The sequence below is a fragment of the Gossypium raimondii genome, chromosome 8 (genome assembly GCF_025698545.1).
Source record: "Gossypium raimondii isolate GPD5lz chromosome 8, ASM2569854v1, whole genome shotgun sequence".
Taxonomy (NCBI): domain Eukaryota; kingdom Viridiplantae; phylum Streptophyta; class Magnoliopsida; order Malvales; family Malvaceae; genus Gossypium; species Gossypium raimondii.
The window spans coordinates 400441-419933 of record NC_068572.1 but is presented as its reverse complement, the minus strand read 5'-3'; the positions used below and the strand labels follow the sequence as shown (position 1 = coordinate 419933).

Below are 19493 nucleotides of genomic sequence, written 5' to 3'. Positions count from 1 at the left end.
TAGTAAAGAGAACAAAATGTAATCCAACTCCTAATGCAAGGGTTTCTATGGTGCTTTTACCTTTAATTCAATCAAGCCAAATATGATTTTAATTCAATTTGATTTGACCATAGAAAAGTCAACAATCCAAACTTGAATAACATGAACTTAAAATGATCCGAGCTTCAAACAACTCAAACTAAAACAATCCCAAACTCAATGACTTTAAAAACTTTTAAATAGTACATTAATTTAAAACTTTCGAATAGTACTGTAATGACCCAAAATTCACAGGCATCGGAAAATTACATTATCGGACCTCTGTCTTAGTAAACTAAGTCCGTAAATAATTATTAGGAGTAATTGTGAGTTTTGTAGTATGTTTAAATAGGCTTTAATTAAGTGAAATTAGCTCAACTTAGAGAAAATAGTAAAAATGACTAAATTGAATTAGGGGTAAAAGTTTAATTATAGATTAAAATAAAATAAAGGGATTAAATAGGAAATTATGCCTATTTGATTAGGTGAGGCGGCAAATGGGAAGATTTTTTGATTATGTATTATATATATATAAATATTATTATGGTTTTATATTAAAATAGTGACAAATGTATGGTATTGATAATAAACATGTGTAAAATACATGAAAATACACTTGTAATATATTTGTATATTTTCTTAAATAATAAGCAAAAGATATTTATTAGTTGTTATTATTATATTATAAAATAAAATAGATAAAGACAAGTGTAAGGTGATGATAAATACAAGTGTGTTAAATACAAGTCGAAACAAAAATAAATAAATAAATACTAAATTTGCTTCCATTTTCCATCCAAGAAATAAATAAAAAAATTAAACTTAGGAGGTAATGGAGGGAGGGGCTAGTTTTCGGTTTTAGTTCAATATTTGGTCTTGGTCCTTGTATAATTGTTCCATCCAGGCAATGAGCATATCAGAATTCCCAGTGTTACGACATTTCTGCTGCTTCTGGTCCTCAGGTCTAACCTGACCAGCGGAATGGGTGCCCCCGTTCATGTCAGGCTGGACCCGAGACGCTTCTGGTTCTTCGCTAGTTGATGATAGTGAGCGTGTTGTATTCGACAAATTGCTGCCGTTGTTTAGGAACACAAGAGATGCAGATTTTCTTAGTTTCTTTAGCTCTTCTCCCTGTATACCCCAGTCTAGTTTGCCATCGACGGAACCCCAATCCGAAAGGTTGGGAGGCATTGCACCAACTGGTGATGCTGGCGTAGAAAACCCTGAATTACGATTTCCAGCAGGACGCTCGATGACGCTTGGGCTCCGTTTTGAACTTAAACTTGATGCTGCAGTTGGCCCGGATGTTTCAACCCCGAAGGTTGGAGACATCATTATGGGAGAGGATGCTAGGTTCGTTGGGTAGCTAGCACGGAGCTGCTGGTTAAGATTCTGCCACTTCGGAACTCCCGTTGGTGACTGTAGCTGAGGTGAAGCAGCCTCGAGCGGAAGTCCTTGTAACTGGGGCTTAGCACTATCTAAAGATCCGAAAATATCGTCAAGGCTAGTCGACTTCACCCCTCCAAACCTGTTTAATTCCCCGGATAAGGGATTGTTCCAACTGGTCGGAGATTGTTCCAACTGTTGCTGCTGCTGCTGAAAGCGACGGTGAGTTTCCAAATTGAGTTTATCCATGTTTAAATCCTTACCCCGAGCAGTACGTGCAGCTTTCAACCTACTGAAAGGAAGCTGCAACGTAGGAGGTACGATGCTAGACTGGTTCGGCCACATCGATCCGCCTATAGAATTAGTCCCGGTAGGAGTCAAGGGTGGTGTTGATGTTGAAGGTTTTATAACAGATGGAGAAGCTGGAGCAAGCGGGCTCATTGAACCAAATTCGATCCCGGAACCTGAGTATGATCTAGGTGAAGGCAATGCTGAACCTGTTGAAGCATACAAAGGACGAAGTTCTTCCGGCTTGTGTGCAAAGAAACAAACCCTCCTGTTGCAGTTAGTCTCATCTTTGCATAGACGAGTTCGATATTGGGCAGGGTGAAGCCAAGACTCGAAAATACCATGTGCATACTCACAACTATCACCTTGCTTGCAAGATCCCTTACGGTATTCAGGGCAAGGGACGCAGCTGTAAGCATATTTCCTAGGATCGCGCCTCCTTGCATTCTCCCCAGGATGAACGAAAGGGCACTCGGTCCAATCATGAGAATAAGCCCTCGAGCAAGGTTGGATCTTGAAAGTGTACATCCTAAACTCATCTGTCCCATACATCCCGTTCTTAATGTCAGGAAGAGTGAGATCATAGGGATACTCTTTCTTCTCATTTCCATCTTTCCAAACTCGGTGGATCGAATTTACTTGCACCTCCGACACATCCATCTCGTTTCCTACTCGGAAGGGGAAACCCTCTCTTCCATCGACATTACTTTTCAACAAAGCCTCCAACAACTTCTTCCTCGAGCTGCAATCTGAGTTGCAACTAGCTGGAGCAATCAAATCACCAGGCCGGTTTCCGTTAGCATCAACAGAATTAATATCAGCACAAGCATGGAGCAGGATTTTGACAATTTCAGGTGAACCAGAGGAACCACCGGCAGCAGCACAATGGAGAGCCCTGGCTCCATCGGAACCACAAGCCCTATTGACATCGACTTGGCCGCTTTTGATGATATAATTTACCACATCCTTGCAGCCGAAAATCGAAGCAATCATAAGAGGCGTCCGTTCCTCAAACCCCATCTTCTTCGTACCTATCCTTCTTCCGTACCACAAGCTAGGCTCATCAATGTCATGACCCTCTTCCTCAATAGCAATCCTAAAACTGATCAAATCATTCGAAGCCGATAACTCCAGCAAATCGGAAAAATTTTGTGTGGCCCCACCGGTTTGAGTTGATTTCCCCATTGCAACACTGCACATGGTAATTAAATTTCTCTTCGATTCTGAGAAGAAAATTTTATAAATTTCTAACAATAAAAATGCAGAGCCTACAATTGACATAAAAAAGGGGAGAATTGCAGAAAAGTGACTCCCTAAAACCCTATAAACTTCATAAATCTATAATAGAATATTAGTTATAAAACTAAAAACATAGAAAACAAATAAATAAAAACAAGACAAATGCGGTTCAGCCAATGTCCAAACATGGTACCAATATGTATTTTTAAGACTAACTACCCAACAATAAAAAAACACTTCAAAGTTACTATTTTTTTCTTACACATTTTCTCACCAACCAAACAGCACACAATCAAAGGACCAAAATGTAAAAAAAAATACCTTTGAAACACAAATATGAGAACAATAGCAGAAACACAATCAAATCAGGGGCTTTTTGGCTTTGTTTTTTTTTTTTTTTCTGAAGAAAAAAGTTATAAAATTTGATGAATGATGTAAAAAAATTAACATATAAATATGATAATTTTTAGTAAAGTAATTATTTTTTTTAGTAAGGTAGTTATAACACAACTAGGTGGCTGGATAGTTGTTTTTACATAGCAGAGCAGTTCTTATTTTAACAAAAAAATGTTTTTACAAATATTAACATCTATAAAGTTAAAATGCTCTAATTTTAGTTTTGTTTTTTCAAATTGAATTAGTATGGTATAATTGAAGTTAATTGCATTAGACATCCTCAAATTATAATTCTCATTTTAAATTTGTCCTCAAATTTCAAAAATTTAAATTATATCTTAAACTATCGATGTTATATCAACTAAGTCCTTTCGATATTAAAGCGGTTAAATAACACATAAAATATTATGTAGCTAAATTTAAAATGAAACATGTAAATAAATAAAACGGTTTTTCTCATAACTTTTAAAGATAAAAACTAAAGCTAAAGTAAAATAGGAAAGAAAAAACAAAAGTGAACAATAAAACTTTTGTAAAAACTTTGAAAATGTCTAAACTAAAATTTTTAAATATTTTTTTATTTTAAATTATGTCACATAAGATCTAACTTGTCATTTAACAATTAAATTAACGGTTTTAGTAATGAAAAGATCTAATTAATATAATCTCGATAGTTTATGGATATAATTAGACTGATTTGAAGTTTAAAAATCAATTGTTTAGATTAGACAATTAATAATTATAAAAACTAATATTAAAAATCGAGTAAACTATAAATAAATCTTTTGTTTAGAGTCAAAGCGTTTACAATAGACATAATTTTTTAGATGTGCTCTTCATTCATAATTTTCGACCATATCAATAGGATTAAATGTTGGACATATCGACGTGCATTATGTGCTTATAAATTGAGGAGTGTATATGAGGTAAATAGAGTTTTGGGTCATTATTAACTAAATCTGAAATTGTTTTTAGCTCTCAAAATTAATTTTTTAGCCATTTGTTTTATAAATATTTAATTAATATATATTTATGAATGTCTTGGTGAATTTTATCGTAGAATATTTCACCTCTAATTTTAATGTCATTATCAATGTTATTTTTATTTCATCAAAATTATTTTTATTCTCTATTCAAATAAATTTTTTAACTGGTTAGACTACTAATTCTTAATCCAAATGGTTCAAAATAAATAAGTTATTAAAATAAAATTTAAATTTAAATTTAAAAATATTTTAATTTTATAAAAAAAAAACCAGTTCAACATAAGGATGGCAAAACTCATACTGTTCGATGAATTCTAAATCAGTCCACTCCGAATGAAGTGAGTTTTTTCTTTTGAAAAGTGAATACGGAGCAAGACGGATTGAATTTATTTTAGACAATTGATACGAAGCGACCATGATAATTACTTGCCCCGCGCTACTCTAGTATATTAAATTAACATTTTATCATTGTATGTATGTATATTTTTTTTTAAAGAATCACGATGAAATATTTATTTGCATTCAAAAATTCAAATTATTAAAAAAAATAACAAAAAATAAGTTAAAGTAACGCTTGATAAGACAGAAATAGATGGATCCAACGTCTGCAAAAATAATAGAAAATATACTAATATGTTCATAACTTTTACGAGTCACATCAGCATATAACAGTCAAAAAGTCACATGTGATGCTTAAGACGTTTGAAAGACATCCACCTGCCCTCCTTACCCCCATGGATCTTCTTTTTAGCTCCAGCGGGCCAATCAATGATAGCATTTTCATACTAATTTCTTTTAATATTATTATTTTACAGCTCGAAATTAAATTATTTATTCAAATATGTAACGTAGTTTATTGTTATACTCAACATTAATCCATAAATTAAGACAATAATTATGTTTTTTTGCTACACTAATGGATAAATGTATTTATTTTTAAAATGCATAATTAAATCAAAATTAAAGTTTTATGTATGTATTTGAAACACGATAAAAATTTTATGTACATAACTACATCAAATCAAAATTTACATATAACCCTTAAAGAACTGATAAAAATATCTAACAAGTCCTTGTGTTATGAAAATTTATTAAATGAATGTATTTTAGCATTCATTTCAGCTGGTACAACAACTTAAAGCTGAGTTGCTAAATGGTTGTGGGTATTTCATTCATTTAATTAAATCATTAACTCCGTGTTTAAATACCTTATGAATGAGGTCTAATTCTGATTTTAGTCCTTTTATTACGTTGAAATTTGGGATTCAATCCCTTTACTTTAATTTAGTATAATTTTATCATCTATTTTAAAACGGTATCAATAAGTCTAAATTGATAAAACCATTAGTTACTATCATTGATGATGTGTATTTTTCTTATTTATCATTTTATCCAACCAATTATATTCAAGCGATAATAATTTTATATATAATTCATATTGTTACTTTAATCACAACAACTATGTTTCTCAATCTAGACTTACTAGTAACATTTGGGGGGAGTGGCCATGGACAATGGGAGGTGTTGCTACGGGGGTTTTCCCGTAAAATAGGGATTTGCCCAGTGTTGGAAGCTAACTTGTGAGGGGGGTTTGAGGGAGTTAAGCTAGCATGGGAGAAGGGAGTTAAGAAGATAATCTTAGAGATGGATTGTATAGAGGCAGATAACTTGTTGAATAATTACACGTGAGATCATAACTTGTTAAGGGGGTAAATGATTTATTAGAACGAATGGAAGAATTTCGAGTGGTATATATATCAAGACAAAATAACAGAATAGCGGACGATATGACCAACCTTGTCATGAGAATGAATGTTCGAGTACACTGAAGCGTATTATCCTCCAATTTATAAGTTGAGGTGAGGTTATAAATAGTTATAAATATTATATTAAAAAGATATGATATTATAGGAACTTATGATGAGATTAATTTTCAAAAATATATATTTATTTGATGTTTTATGTATAAGGCATAAAACAAATTTATTTGTTACGGTTTATAATTTTATTTAATTTGATCCCATTTTTTTATTTGAATTTGGCTTTTTATATATATATTGAAATAGTACTATTTTATCTTATACATCATATCAAAATAATAATTTAAAAATTATGAAAAAACTTTTCAATCTTTACTTTTTAATTTTCATTAAAATTATAACAATTAAAAAAATAGAAATGCAAAAGAGTGACGACTTAGTAATAAAAGGTTGAGATTTAATTTGTTCCAAATAGAAGAGTACGAGTTAAATTGAATAAAAGCGTAAAAAATTAAGGTTAAATTTATTGTTCGTTATATATAAGACACCAAATTTTAACATATAACAATAATTTACTCATGTTTTAGAGTTAAAAGTGTAAATTTGCTATCGTACTAGGGGATATTGAAATTTTTACTATATTTGCTTCAATTGATATTTGCCCATAAGTAAATTTTTATTCAACTATTATGCCATTGAATTTTATTTTATTTTAATTAATTTTTACCACTCTATATTAATTTTGATAATATGAAAGCATAATTTGATAATAAAAATTCTTTCATATATTTTATTTTAATTTAACTTATAAATATTAAAAATTATTTCTAATTAATGAAATAAAAACTTGAAAAATAAAAATAATATCGTAAAAGAATTTTTTATATAAAATAACCATTTTTATTTAATTTTAATCTTATATTAATTAACTTATTGTTGTTAACTATTAAAGTAAAATATAAAAAAATTATTAAATTTTGTCTCTCAATTTTAAAATTAAATAAACAATTTAACTTAGAGGTGCTCATGGATCAGGCCGGGTGGGCCTGAAAAATGGGCCTAAAATTTTACCCAAACTTAGTCCGGATAAAAATGCTAAAACTCAGGCCCAGCCAATATTAATTTTTTTATATACTCTTTAAATATATATAATACATCAAAATTACTAAAAATTAAAATAAATATTTCTCAATAAATTGAAAATAAATTTTAAAAATATGTATACTTAAATAACACTAAGATAGATGCAACTTAACAAGCAAATGTCTCTAAAATAATAACAAAATTAACAATAAAACAAGTATTATACAATATTCAAACAATAACAACAAAATAATAGTAATATAATAATGTTATGGTAGCAAAATAGGGAGAAAAAATAAGAAAATAGCATTAAAACAACAACAAAATAGTAAATTTTGTTGTCATTTTGTAAATTCGACCCGGCCCAAAAATAGCATCAAATCCATATTTTTGTCTAAACTTTATCACTTTTTAAGTGAACCAAGTGATCTGGCAATGATCACGTATAAATTTAACTTTAGTGGTAAGTAAGAATAAATTTAATAAAATTCATACATTTACATAAATTAAGATTTTAACTTAAAATCTCATAATTTTATTTTATTTCACCTTATATATTCGTTATTTCTATCATTTTCAGAGACAGAAAGGAAAAAAAACCAGCTTTTTATGGGTTATGGGAACTATGATTAAACTACTTTTAAAAGGTAAAATCTGCAAGTAGGGAACGTTAAACAAGACAGACAGAAAGATAAATACTTTAATCTCTGTTCTTAAAAAGTATTGTTTTAATTTCATCCAACACTCTTATAAAGTTCCATTTTTTTATATTTGATTGAAAACCAAAAAAAAAAAAAAGTTTTCTGAAACTACCATCACCATTTTCATGGGACCACATGCTTTGCACTTATGTATGAATTAATCTTTATTCATTATCATATTATATTGTTTTATTACACGACTCTCTTTTCTTTATCATTATCATCGTGCTCCCTGTTTCTGTTCCTATGTTTTTTTTTTTTGTTCTGGTTTTTTTTTTCAATGAAGAACATCAATAAACCACCAGCACCATCTTTGAAATGACCTTCTTTTTCACCATTTCCCTCTTGATCCTCACCGCCGCTACCATCCATGTTGTCGCCGCCATCGGCTCAGCCTCCACGGTTGCGGTCGTATACGGCACAGGCACCATATGTGGTATCATAGCTAACGAGCCAACCCAACGAGTCCAATGTTACCAAAACGGACTCAAACTCGACGTTTCGGTATCACCCAACGTATCATTCGAATCAATCTCCGGTGGCAAAACCTTCTTTTGTGGACTTAGATCAGGTGGATTCAGTCTCCATTGTTGGGACACTCGAGCTTTGTTCAACCCAAAGCGTATATATTTAAACTATAATGTCTCGTTGACCGACTTAACCGTCGGTGTTGACCATGTTTGTGCTAGAGAGGTAAGTTCCGGCATAGCTAGGTGCTGGCGAGGGAACCGTGGTTCACCATTTTCATCACCTGGTGATGGTTTAAAGTTCAGTAAGATCACATCAGGGAATGGTTTTAGCTGTGGGATTTTGATGAACAGTAGTAAAGTTGTTTGTTGGGGTTATAATGAAATTAGTGTTGAAATCCAAACTCAGTTTGGTAACTTGTCTATGTCGAATTTAGTTGCAGGAGATTCCCATGTTTGTGGATTGACCAAGACAGGATTCCTTGTCTGTAAAGGAACCGGCCAACTCGATGTTCCAACCAGTTCGGCTTTTGAATTCACCGGTTTAACATCAGGACGGGGTTTCGGTTGCGGTATCCAACGAAGAAACGGTTTGGTTCAATGTTGGGGAAGCGGTGATAATAATAGAGTTAAGGATGTTTCATTTGAAACCATTGTTGCTGGTTTGGATTTCATTTGTGGGTTAACAACAAGGAATTTGACAATTATTTGTTGGGGAAATGCCTTTACAAGTGATGTTCCTGTTCCAATGGTGATTCCAGGTCCATGTGTTAAAAGTTCATGTAATTGTGGTACTTATTTGAATTCTGAGACACTGTGTTATGGTTCAGGCAACATTTGTAAACCGTGTCAAACCGAGCTTCCGATCCCTGTCCCGATAAAGCCGGTACCATCACGAGGATCTGAGCCGTCAAAAGGGATTAACAAGCTTTCAATGGCGTTTTTGATTGTGGGATCAGTTGGTGCTTTTGTAGGGATTTGCAGTGTTCTTTACTGTTTATGGCAATGGAAATGTGGGTCTTGGCTTTGCAGGTCAAATAGTTCCGTGCAACCCACGGTAGCTAATGATGCTATTGCTCCACCACCTTTAAGATCATTTTCGCTTCGACACAATAGTTCGAGGAGACTCAGCCGGCAACGAAGTGGGTCGTCGTCATCGAAACAAGCGGAGAAAACCCAAAGCTTTTCGTTCTCGGAGCTCGCCGATGCTTCCAACAACTTCTCGATCAAAAACCGTATCGGTTCCGGGAGTTTCGGGGTTGTTTATAGAGGCAAACTTCGAGACGGTCGTGAAGTTGCTATTAAAAGAGGCGAAAACGACTCATTAGAGAAAAAAGCAAAGAAGTTCCAAGAGAAGGAAACCGCGTTTGAATCGGAATTAGCTTTGTTATCGAGGCTGCACCATAAACATTTAGTGGGATTAATTGGATTCTGCCAAGAAAACGACGAGAGGCTTCTGGTTTACGACTACATGACTAATGGTTCACTCCACGATCATCTCCATAACACGAACAACATCGAAAAAGGAAGCAGCGAACTAAACTCTTGGAAAATGAGAATCAAAATTGGGTTAGACGCGGCAAGAGGGATTCATTACCTTCATAACTATGCAGTACCACCTATAATTCATAGGGACATAAAGTCCTCCAACATACTATTAGATGCAAATTGGACCGCTCGAGTTTCGGATTTCGGATTATCGTTGATGGGACCGGAATCCGATCAACAATTCATGTCAACCACCGCAGTCGGTACGGTTGGGTACATAGATCCTGAATACTACGTCCTAAATGTATTGACACCAAAGAGCGATGTTTACGGCTTAGGTGTGGTATTGTTAGAGCTTTTAACAGGAAGAAAAGCCGTTTTTCGAAACAGAGAAGACAGAACTGGACCAATGGGGGTAGTCGAATACGCCGGCCCAAGGATATCAACCGGGGATCTCCAGTCGGTGCTCGATACAAGAGTCGGGGTGCCAGAGATTCACGAGGTCGAGGCAGTGGAATTAATGGCTTATACAGCTATGAATTGTGTGAATTTGGAAGGAAAAGAAAGGCCTAATATGACCGACATTGTTGCCAATTTAGAGAAAGCTTTAACGCTTTGTGAGAATAGTCATGCTAGCCTTTCATCTACTACAATTTCACTTCCTTCAGATTGAATTTTTTAATTGCATTTTAGTCCTTTCTTTTTGTCAAAAGAAACCCAGAATTTTGATTCTTATTTATGATTCTTTGATTTGTAAATGAATGATTAAAAAGATTGAAAAAGAAAGTGAACAGAATGTGTTCTTGGATTACGGTCCCTGTAATCTTGCTTTAGTAGTACCCTATTAAGTAATGTTGTCGTGATCAGTTACATGATGAATATCGATAACACGAAAAATCGAAGTAGAAAAATAATGATCATAACATCGAATTACTGCGACTATTTAAATTTCGATAAACTATCTAAGGTTATTTCTAATTACAATATGGTACGTTAAAATGCACTGGAGATTCCAACCTAAATCATTAACTTGGATCTGAATCAGGTAAGGATAACATTGAGAACAGGTTGACTTTACAAGGAATTATAAACACTATAGGTTAAATTTTAAATTATAAGAGTATTAGTATCATATCAATTAAGTCCGTCTATGGAGCGTAATTAAAGTTCAATTTAGACTCCCCTAAAAACATTTTTCTACTTTCACCCCTGAGATAGCCTTTTTGCCTTTTTAATTTCATACTATAAGTGCATACACGTTTGCAATTTGATTCATGCGCTTTATAAATGCTCCACTTCATATTCGAATATGCCTAAACTAACGACAGAAGCTGATCGAAGAACTAAGTTGATATACATACTTTGAGGACTGTTTTGAAATGTGGGGATCAATTTATAACTTGGCCCATAGTTTGGGGATATTTGGTGCGATTAATCCTTCATATAATTACACCAAATGGGGTCCAGAATCAAGATATATTTTGAAAATCTACGAACATGAGGTCATCATTCTTCTTCCTCTTAATGGTTTCTAATTCTTTCAGAAAAAAAAATGGGACTATTTTGGAATCAATAAAAAAGCTGAAGTTTATATTAAAAAAATGAAATTACTTGAAAAAAAATTGAATCCAGGCTGTCTGATTTTGTCTTGGAGAGAATCAAGGAAATGTTGTGAACGTGAGGGTTTAAAATATTGCAGCAAGTTCCATATGCTTGGTCGAAATTCAAACAGGATTGGGCAGATTTCGTTTCATGTCTTGAAAATAACATGTTGCTAAGTCAAGATCTTAACAATTCAAGGCTTATGCTGTTAAAGTCTTTTTTTTCTAATAAGAAAATGTAGAATCCAACACAAAATTCAGAGATCCCATTAGTTGTTAGGTTGTATAGAATAATAATAATAATAAAGTATTAATACACTATTTTTGGTCCTTAAATTTGATAACTTTCTCATATTATTAAATTAGAAAAAATCTCACATTAATACTTAGATTTCTTTTTGTCGAATTTTTTAATTTGGTCACTGAATTTGGATCTGTTAAGGTGGGATGATCTGACAGGTTACTGTTGTGTCGCATTATTACCTGAATATTTTAAATATATAGATTTTTATATTTTTTCAATTTTTTATTTTTAATCTGAAAGTACCACGTCATCACACTTTAATAAAATCCAAGTTTAAAGACCAAAGTGGGAAAAGTCGCCAAGTTCTAGAACTGATGTGGAAAAATAAAAGTTTAGGGATTAAATTAAAAAAATTAGCAAATTCAAGGATTAAATGTTATTTAACCCTAAAAAGGAAGCATAGGAATTTTTTTTTGTCCAAAGGAAATTGAGTCGGCTGAGGCTAATTACATGTGAAACTGGGTATGTAACATTTCAAGTTCTAATTGTGGTTTTAATCCTTTAACTATGTCGAAATTTGGGATTTCATCCTTTTACTTTAATTTGACATAATTTGATTTTTCTACTTTTATAATATTATTAATAGGTCCAAACTGATGACTTTATTAATTGTTGCCATTGAAACAATGACATAATTTTTTTAAACAAACTTTTATTAGTATGTCCAAAACGATAATACTATTACTTGGTTGTAGATAAATATATGATGTATAAGGTCAACACCAAGAGGTATAAGCAAGAAAGGCCTTAACCTCTCATTCTTCAAATAGTACTTTTGTTGAGGGTGGATCAACTCCTCCGGAAGAAGTCTTCGAAGTGTTGTTCTTGGGGACACCAATCTAATCCCTCAACAATAGAAGGTATTGTCCCTCGAGGGAAGTTTTTGCCCCCTCCCCCCGCGGAGAGCCATGTATGGTTCACAGAGGGGGTGCCTCAACCGTACGTGGATGTATGGCCACCCACCAAGAGGCGGCATGACATCTCGCCCTTGGTGGGATTTGAACCCCTAACTATAGTATATAAGTCACCTATTGGGGTATATGGTATCACTTGAGCTAGCTAGCCAAAGTGGTACTACATGCGGTATACCCCAACAAGTGACTTACATGGCATAGGTCAGGGATTCAAATCCCACCAAGGGCAAGATGCTCATGTCGCCTCTTGGTGGTGATCGTACGTCCACGTATGGTTGAGGCACCCTTTCTATGACCCGTACATAGCTCTCTGTTGAAGGAGGCAAAACCCTCCCCTTGGCAACATTATCATTCGTTGTTAAGGGACCAGATCAGCTGCCCCAAAGACAACACTTCGAAGACTTCTTCCGGAGACTTTAATATTGGTAAAATTCCTATTTAACCCCCCAAAATATTGATAAATTTGTTATCTGAGTCCTCCAAAAAATTATGATTCAATCTTAGTCTTCATAACACAAAATTCCCATCTTCTTCCTAGATGACATGGAAATAAATTTTTTTTTTTGGTGAATTACAAAAGCATTCCCCCAGCATCTCTTTAACGGCAAAAACTAGCTATATTATTAATTAGGACCTTCAAAGGAGAACCAAAATCAGAATTAAACCAGTTGGTTTATAAGTGTTTCTTCATACATTCTCATACTATGGTATTATTATAGAAAAAAGGAAAGTAAAAGCAAGGTGAGGAAATTTCGTCCAACACCTTCCTTTATATGAGAGGGGCAGTACATACACCATTTTTAAGATTGTCATTTTCATCATTTGGATTGCTTTCATTTTTCACAAAAAATCTTGCCATACAAAACCCTTTGATTCTTTGTAAAGGAAGCTCTGACCTGAAAATACCAAGAAATTTCTGACCCCTTTTTAGTATACTATCATCCACAAAATTAAGTTTATGTAACTTTAAAAATGTCAATAAACATAATTATTAATTAAAATAATGTAGTTTTTTAATATTACGTGAAAATAGTAAATTAACATAATAAAATTTAATTTAATAAATTCAAATATAAAGGTTAAACCCGTAAAAAATTAATAAATAGCTCTAAGCTTCTAAAATAACATAAATGGTATTTCACTAATATAATCAAATATAAATATATTCTACTACAGAGAGAAATCAATTACAGCAAGTTTCCTCAAATTTTAAAATATTTTAATTAAATCATTAAAGTATCAACATCATATTAATCGCATATTTCTGTTAACATCATTTTCTTAGGTGTCAAATGCCAACTCGCATTGATTAAATTATAAATACATGTGTACCTATTGCATATATAGTTTAGATCTGACGTGTCTTCTAGTAATATTATATACTAATGCCTTGAAGATTCAATTAAACCATTTTAAAGTCTAGAAATTAACCCGTATAGATCCATATATACATAATTTAACTTTATAAACGTAAATGTGTATAAATATGTACCTGCAACTTTCATTTTTCTCCAAGGGTGAAAACTAGATACTATAGTACGTAAATTAAAGGGCTCAAAGCTCATGCAAGAATGGGAACAAAAGGGTTGGAAAATTCCAGGAAACTGCAAAACCCTAAAGAAATAAAAATTAATGTCCCTATATAAATCCCATGCACATATAAAAAATCAAAAAACATTCCCCACTTTGCTCTTACTATTAACAAATTATTTCTCTTCGAACAAAAATAAAATAAAACCTATAATTGCACTTTAATCCTTCTTCTTCTTCTTGTATCAATGGAGTTCTCTGAAGGGTCCAACAAAAGTTTGATGGACAAAGAAACATGTTGTAATAATAACAATGGTGTTACAATTAGGACAGCACAAAACATGTCGAGTTCGTTTATGCGTAAGAAATCGGACCCGATACTGGTGTCAACGATACGATTTCGGATTCTTAGGGAGTTGTTAGCAAATTTGCAAGAAGTGATTTTAGGTACTAAGCTTGCTGTTCTTTTTCCTGCAATCCCTTTAGCCATTGCTGCTGATTTCTATAAGTTTGGAAGAGTAAGTTTCTTTTTCAAATTTAATTTAATTTATCTTTAATTTTATCATTTTTTATTTAATTTTTCTGGGTTTTTGTTAATCTTAATGTAGCCGTGGGTATTTGCTTTAAGTTTGCTTGGACTTACACCACTTGCTGAGCGTGTTAGCTTCCTAACTGAGTAAGTTTGATAGGATATTAATTTATAAATTGATCCTCGAACAATATGTTTTTTAACGATTTCGTACATCCCTACACTTTTTATTTGGTTAGCAAATTTAATGGTCAGATGAATGGAGTTTGAGATTTAGTCCAATCGTTAACACAATTAGTGTATTTTCTATCAAAATTTGCTATTAATACAACCATAAAATCATACCAACTTCGTTAAGTGAATAAATTTTGGCAAAAACTAAACCCAAAATTGTCTTGGGATTTGACCCTAGTATTGATCAACAAAGCCATTTCAATATTTTATGTAACGAGGTTAATAACTTACTAAACTTAGAGTGTCTAATTATTAAAATAAATTTAGGTACCGAATTGTTAAAAGTTACAAAGTTTAGGGTTAATTTTCATATTATCCATTTTCTTTTCATGCACATATATTCTAGTATAATTTATATGCAAGATTTCTGACAAGATTTCTTTCTATAAAATCCAGGCAAATTGCGTACTTTACAGGTCCAACAGGTATTATTATTATTATTATATATATATATATATTACATTTCAAACATTTAGATAGGAAATTTTGATTTTTTGGGTTAATATACTATTTAGTACCTAAATTTAGTTTTAATGTTCAATTTAGTATTTGAATTTTTTTGTCCCATTAGCACTCATGTGAAATATTCATTGGACCACATTATGCCGTTTTGGCTTGGGTACCAAATTGAACATTAAAGCCAAACTCAAGTATTAAATGGTATATTAACCCAGTTTTTAAAGGATCAAGAAAATAAAAAATAATAATGGGATTGGAATATTTGCAGTTGGAGGACTCCTAAATGCAACATGTGGGAATGCAACAGAGCTTATAATAGCACTATTTGCACTTTACAGAAACAAAATACATGTTCTCAAGTACTCTCTAATGGGCTCCATTCTCTCAAATCTCCTCCTTGTTCTTGGCACTTCTCTCCTTTGTGGAGGCCTCGCCAACCTCAAAAGAGAGCAAAGATATGATAGGGTAAAGACTTTCTTTATCATACTATAAGTAATTTTGGAAAATTAATAGGGTAAACTACACTGGTAGTCATCCAGTTATTGGTAAGTTTTTTTTTCGGTCACCCAATTATAAAAAGTTATAAAATAATCACTCAACTATTCGATTTTTTTTCTTATTTGGTCACTATCTATTAAATAACTAACGGAAATATAATTTCAGAGCTTTTAAAATTGGCACAATTACAACTTTAACCCTCAATATTTATTAATTGTGTCAATTTAGTTTGGGTTCTAAAATAATTTAACCCTCAACATTTATACATTGTGTAATTTGATCTTTTTGAAGTTTTCTTTTCTTTGTGATGCTAAGTGAATTTTAAAAGAATGAGAAAATGAAAATTATTATCTTGGATTTCTGATGTTTTCATTTCTGGTATATTTTCAATCAAATTTAGTTGATAAATTTATTTATTTTTTAGCTTTTTAAGTGAAAGTGTCTAAAAAAACTGCAAAAAGACTCAATCACACAATATGTAAATGTTATATAAATGTTGAGGGTTAAAGTTACTATTATGCTAATTTTAAAAACTATCACATCATCTTTCCGATAGCCATTTAGCAGCAGATTACCCAAAAAAGTTATCGAATAGTTGAGTGATGAAAAAAGAAACTTACCAATAATTTGATGACTACCAGTGTAATTTATCCAAAAGTTATTTATTGATAATAATGCATTGGGGCTGTATGTTTGTGTATATATTATATATGATATGTGCAGAAGCAAGCTGATGTGAACTCTGGGCTGTTGTTGTTGGGATTGCTTTGCCATATGTTGCCATTGATGTTTAAATATGCAGTAAAACCTGAAACTGGGGTTTCCATTGCTGAATATACATTGGAGCTGTCAAGAGCAAGCAGTGTGGTGATGCTTGTTGCTTATATTGGATATATTGTCTTCCAGCTTAAGACTCATAGGCAGATTTTTGACTCTCAAGAGGTTACTATTTTTCGGTTAAAATATGCTCCAAGCCTTTATACTGTTTATATATTTGAAAATTTAATCCTTTACTTCTATTTTAAGGAATTTAATTTTCCTATTTTGTTTCAAAATTTAACACCATCGAATTCAGTATAAGAATTTAAATAGAAGAATCTTACCATTGTTAATGGTTGAAACTGAATTCTGGATTATTTATAAGTATGGAAGAACTTGTCGTATTTCATACCAAATCAAGCATAAGCAACCATGCATGATATTGATCTATGGACTCCTCTAAACCCGAGTTCGAAGCTGAAAGTGATGCTAATTGATAATGATGGTGTAGGAAGTTGAAGATGAAGATGAAGAAAAGGCAGTGATAGGGTTTTGGAGTGGATTTAGCTGGTTGGTTGGTATGACACTCATCATTGCTTTGCTATCTGAGTATGTGGTGGGCACAATTGAGGTACATCCATCCATCCATACATATTCTATAACATATATACATACATATATGGTTCACATTGATGTATTTATATATGTATGTGTTTTTGGTGGTTCAGGCTGCATCAGAAACATGGGGCATTTCCATTAGCTTCATCAGCATAATTTTGATACCCATTGTAGGGAATGCAGCTGAACATGCTGGAGCTATCATTTTCGCCTTTAAAAACAAACTGGTAATCAATCATATACATCTATCGTTATACCTATACCTGGCGAGTTTTGATTGTTGGAAACCTAAATTTCAGGACATATCTTTGGGTGTTGCTTTGGGTTCTGCAACTCAAATCTCCATGTTTGCTGTAAGATTTTAAACCTGTAGTGTCATGTTCAACAACTTAATGTCTTAATCTCTCCATCAATTCTAACATTATATGTATATACCACAGGTTCCATTATGTGTTGTGGTTGGGTGGATTATGAGAATCAAAATGGACCTTGATTTCAATCTTCTCGAAACTGGTTGTCTTGCTTTAACAATACTTGTTGTTGCCTTTACTCTACAGGTTTTATTAATCAACTTTTAATTAATTTTCTTTCTAAATTTTAGTGTTTATATTTTATTGTTGTAATAAATATAATTTTCTTTTATAGGATGGAACTTCACATTACATGAAAGGAGTGGTACTTTGCCTTTGTTATGCAGCCATTTCTGCATGTTTTTTTGTTCATAAAATTCCAGCACCACTGGGTAAGTAAAAAATTAAAAGGATAATATATTAACAAGGTCTGTTTAAATAACTCTTTTTTAAATAAAAATAAAATGTGATACGGTACACTTAATCACTCTATTAAAAATTCAATTACTCTTTTAAATTTCATGTCGGTATTAAAGTGTATATGATTTCTATTGCATCAACAAAAATTAATATAAGAAGTTGAAATTTAGAGTTTGATTTCACTCTGTTACTTTTTGTCCATTAATATCCAATGCATGTTTAATTACCATTTACAAATTAATTTTCACTGGTCTCACGTGTTTGAATGGTGATGATCAGTATATTAGATATTAATAGATGAAAAAAATAATGCCGTAAATCTTAACCCTGAAATTTAACGCATAGATTAAGGTTTATTTAGAGTATTTAAATATATTAGCCAAATTAAAACTAATTCCAATGGCATCCCTTTATTTATTTATGGTGTAGTGAATACTAGTTAATGGCACAATTTGCTTGTTATAGATCAAACTAATGTCCAATCGGGACTCAACCCATCGTTGTCAGCCTAGGCGGCCGCCGCCTTTTACACCGGAAATACCCCAAGGATGACGTCATTCCAAGCATCGATTTTCTTGGACCGTATGAAAAATATTTACATTTTGGAAATTTGAGCACTGAGAAGATAAGGAGTAGTGTTTGAGGCCATTTTTCAAGTTGAGAGAGAGAGGGAGAAAACCCATTTCTCATTTGAAAATGTTGTTTGTAAACAAGCTCTGTTTATGGGATTCCTTAATAAGGTTTTTGTCATCATTTCATTATATGCTTACCAAAGCAAACATAAATACCACTTGCTTTTTTTTATTTGAGATGTTTGTAAAATTTGCCAAGAATTCTTGTGGAATTTGGATATCTTTTTTAAATGAAATGTTGTGGTTAGAAATTTATTTTAAAGAGAATATAGAGCTCATATAAACTTATAGTAAATCAATACTATATAAACTTATTTTAATAGGTGCATCTAAAGGATGTGAGATATGTGAAATTCTTTGAAATACATACATGGAAATTTCTAACAGTTAAAAGATAGAATGATGAGATAGCAGCTGTTTGATCAAGCCACATCAAAAACTAAGACATTGTACTGTCAACTTGGAACCTAATCAGTTATTGAATACATTGCTTTTCTGTGGAAATCAGTCCTTCTTTAGTGTTGAAACCGGTTGAATTGGTTAAAAAGTAAACTATCGTTTCTCAATGCAAATCCTACATGACATGATTAACGGTAGATTGGTGTTTCTTTTTCATCCTTTTTATTTCAATCATTGATTTAAAAGAATCCCTATAATGAGATCTTTAGATAGTCACATTTTATTTCAGATGAGGCAAAATGAATCTAGAATCCAAAGAATAAACCTAAAAGACCTAGACCCAAACTTATTTTAAACCCGACTTGATTAAAAAGATTAGAAAAAAAAAATCAAGGTTAAAATGATTTGAAATCAAAATGGTCCAAGATAAAATA

General features: G+C 32.3%; 3 protein-coding genes across 3 annotated transcripts; 2 read left to right on the top strand and 1 right to left on the bottom strand.

Moving 5' to 3' along the window:
• Nucleotides 1–861: 861 nt before the first annotated feature.
• LOC105789994 (zinc finger CCCH domain-containing protein 66) lies at nt 862–2897 on the bottom strand. The gene has a single exon (XM_012617358.2). It carries the CDS (start codon nt 2890–2892, stop codon nt 877–879), a length of 2016 nt encoding a protein of 671 aa, XP_012472812.2. The 5' UTR covers nt 2893–2897; the 3' UTR covers nt 862–876.
• A 5183-nt stretch (nt 2898–8080) lies between these two features.
• Nucleotides 8081–10628, top strand: LOC105789993 (putative serine/threonine-protein kinase-like protein CCR3). The gene has a single exon (XM_012617355.2). The coding sequence runs from the start codon at nt 8176–8178 to the stop codon at nt 10483–10485; it is 2310 nt and encodes a 769-aa protein (XP_012472809.1). The 5' UTR covers nt 8081–8175; the 3' UTR covers nt 10486–10628.
• Nucleotides 10629–14311: 3683 nt separating this feature from the next.
• Nucleotides 14312–18927, top strand: LOC105789992 (vacuolar cation/proton exchanger 3). Its single transcript, XM_012617354.2, has 11 exons — nt 14312–14679; nt 14770–14837; nt 15321–15349; nt 15652–15848; nt 16605–16823; nt 17152–17271; nt 17369–17485; nt 17558–17611; nt 17699–17815; nt 17904–18000; nt 18494–18927. The coding sequence occupies exons 1-11, from the start codon at nt 14410–14412 to the stop codon at nt 18538–18540; spliced, it is 1335 nt and encodes a 444-aa protein (XP_012472808.1). The 5' UTR covers nt 14312–14409; the 3' UTR covers nt 18541–18927.
• Nucleotides 18928–19493: the final 566 nt, after the last annotated feature.

Bases quoted from the DNA above. Each gene is read 5' to 3' on its own strand.
- LOC105789994 (XM_012617358.2), bottom strand. From the start codon at position 2,892: ATGTGCAGTGTTGCAATGGGGAAATCAACTCAAACCGGTGGGGCCACA.
- LOC105789993 (XM_012617355.2), top strand. From the start codon at position 8,176: ATGACCTTCTTTTTCACCATTTCCCTCTTGATCCTCACCGCCGCTACC.
- LOC105789992 (XM_012617354.2), top strand. From the start codon at position 14,410: ATGGAGTTCTCTGAAGGGTCCAACAAAAGTTTGATGGACAAAGAAACA. The intron at 17,486-17,557 runs GTAATCAATCAT...CCTAAATTTCAG, and splicing joins TCGCCTTTAAAAACAAACTG to GACATATCTTTGGGTGTTGC. The intron at 17,816-17,903 runs GTTTTATTAATC...TTTCTTTTATAG, and splicing joins TTGTTGCCTTTACTCTACAG to GATGGAACTTCACATTACAT.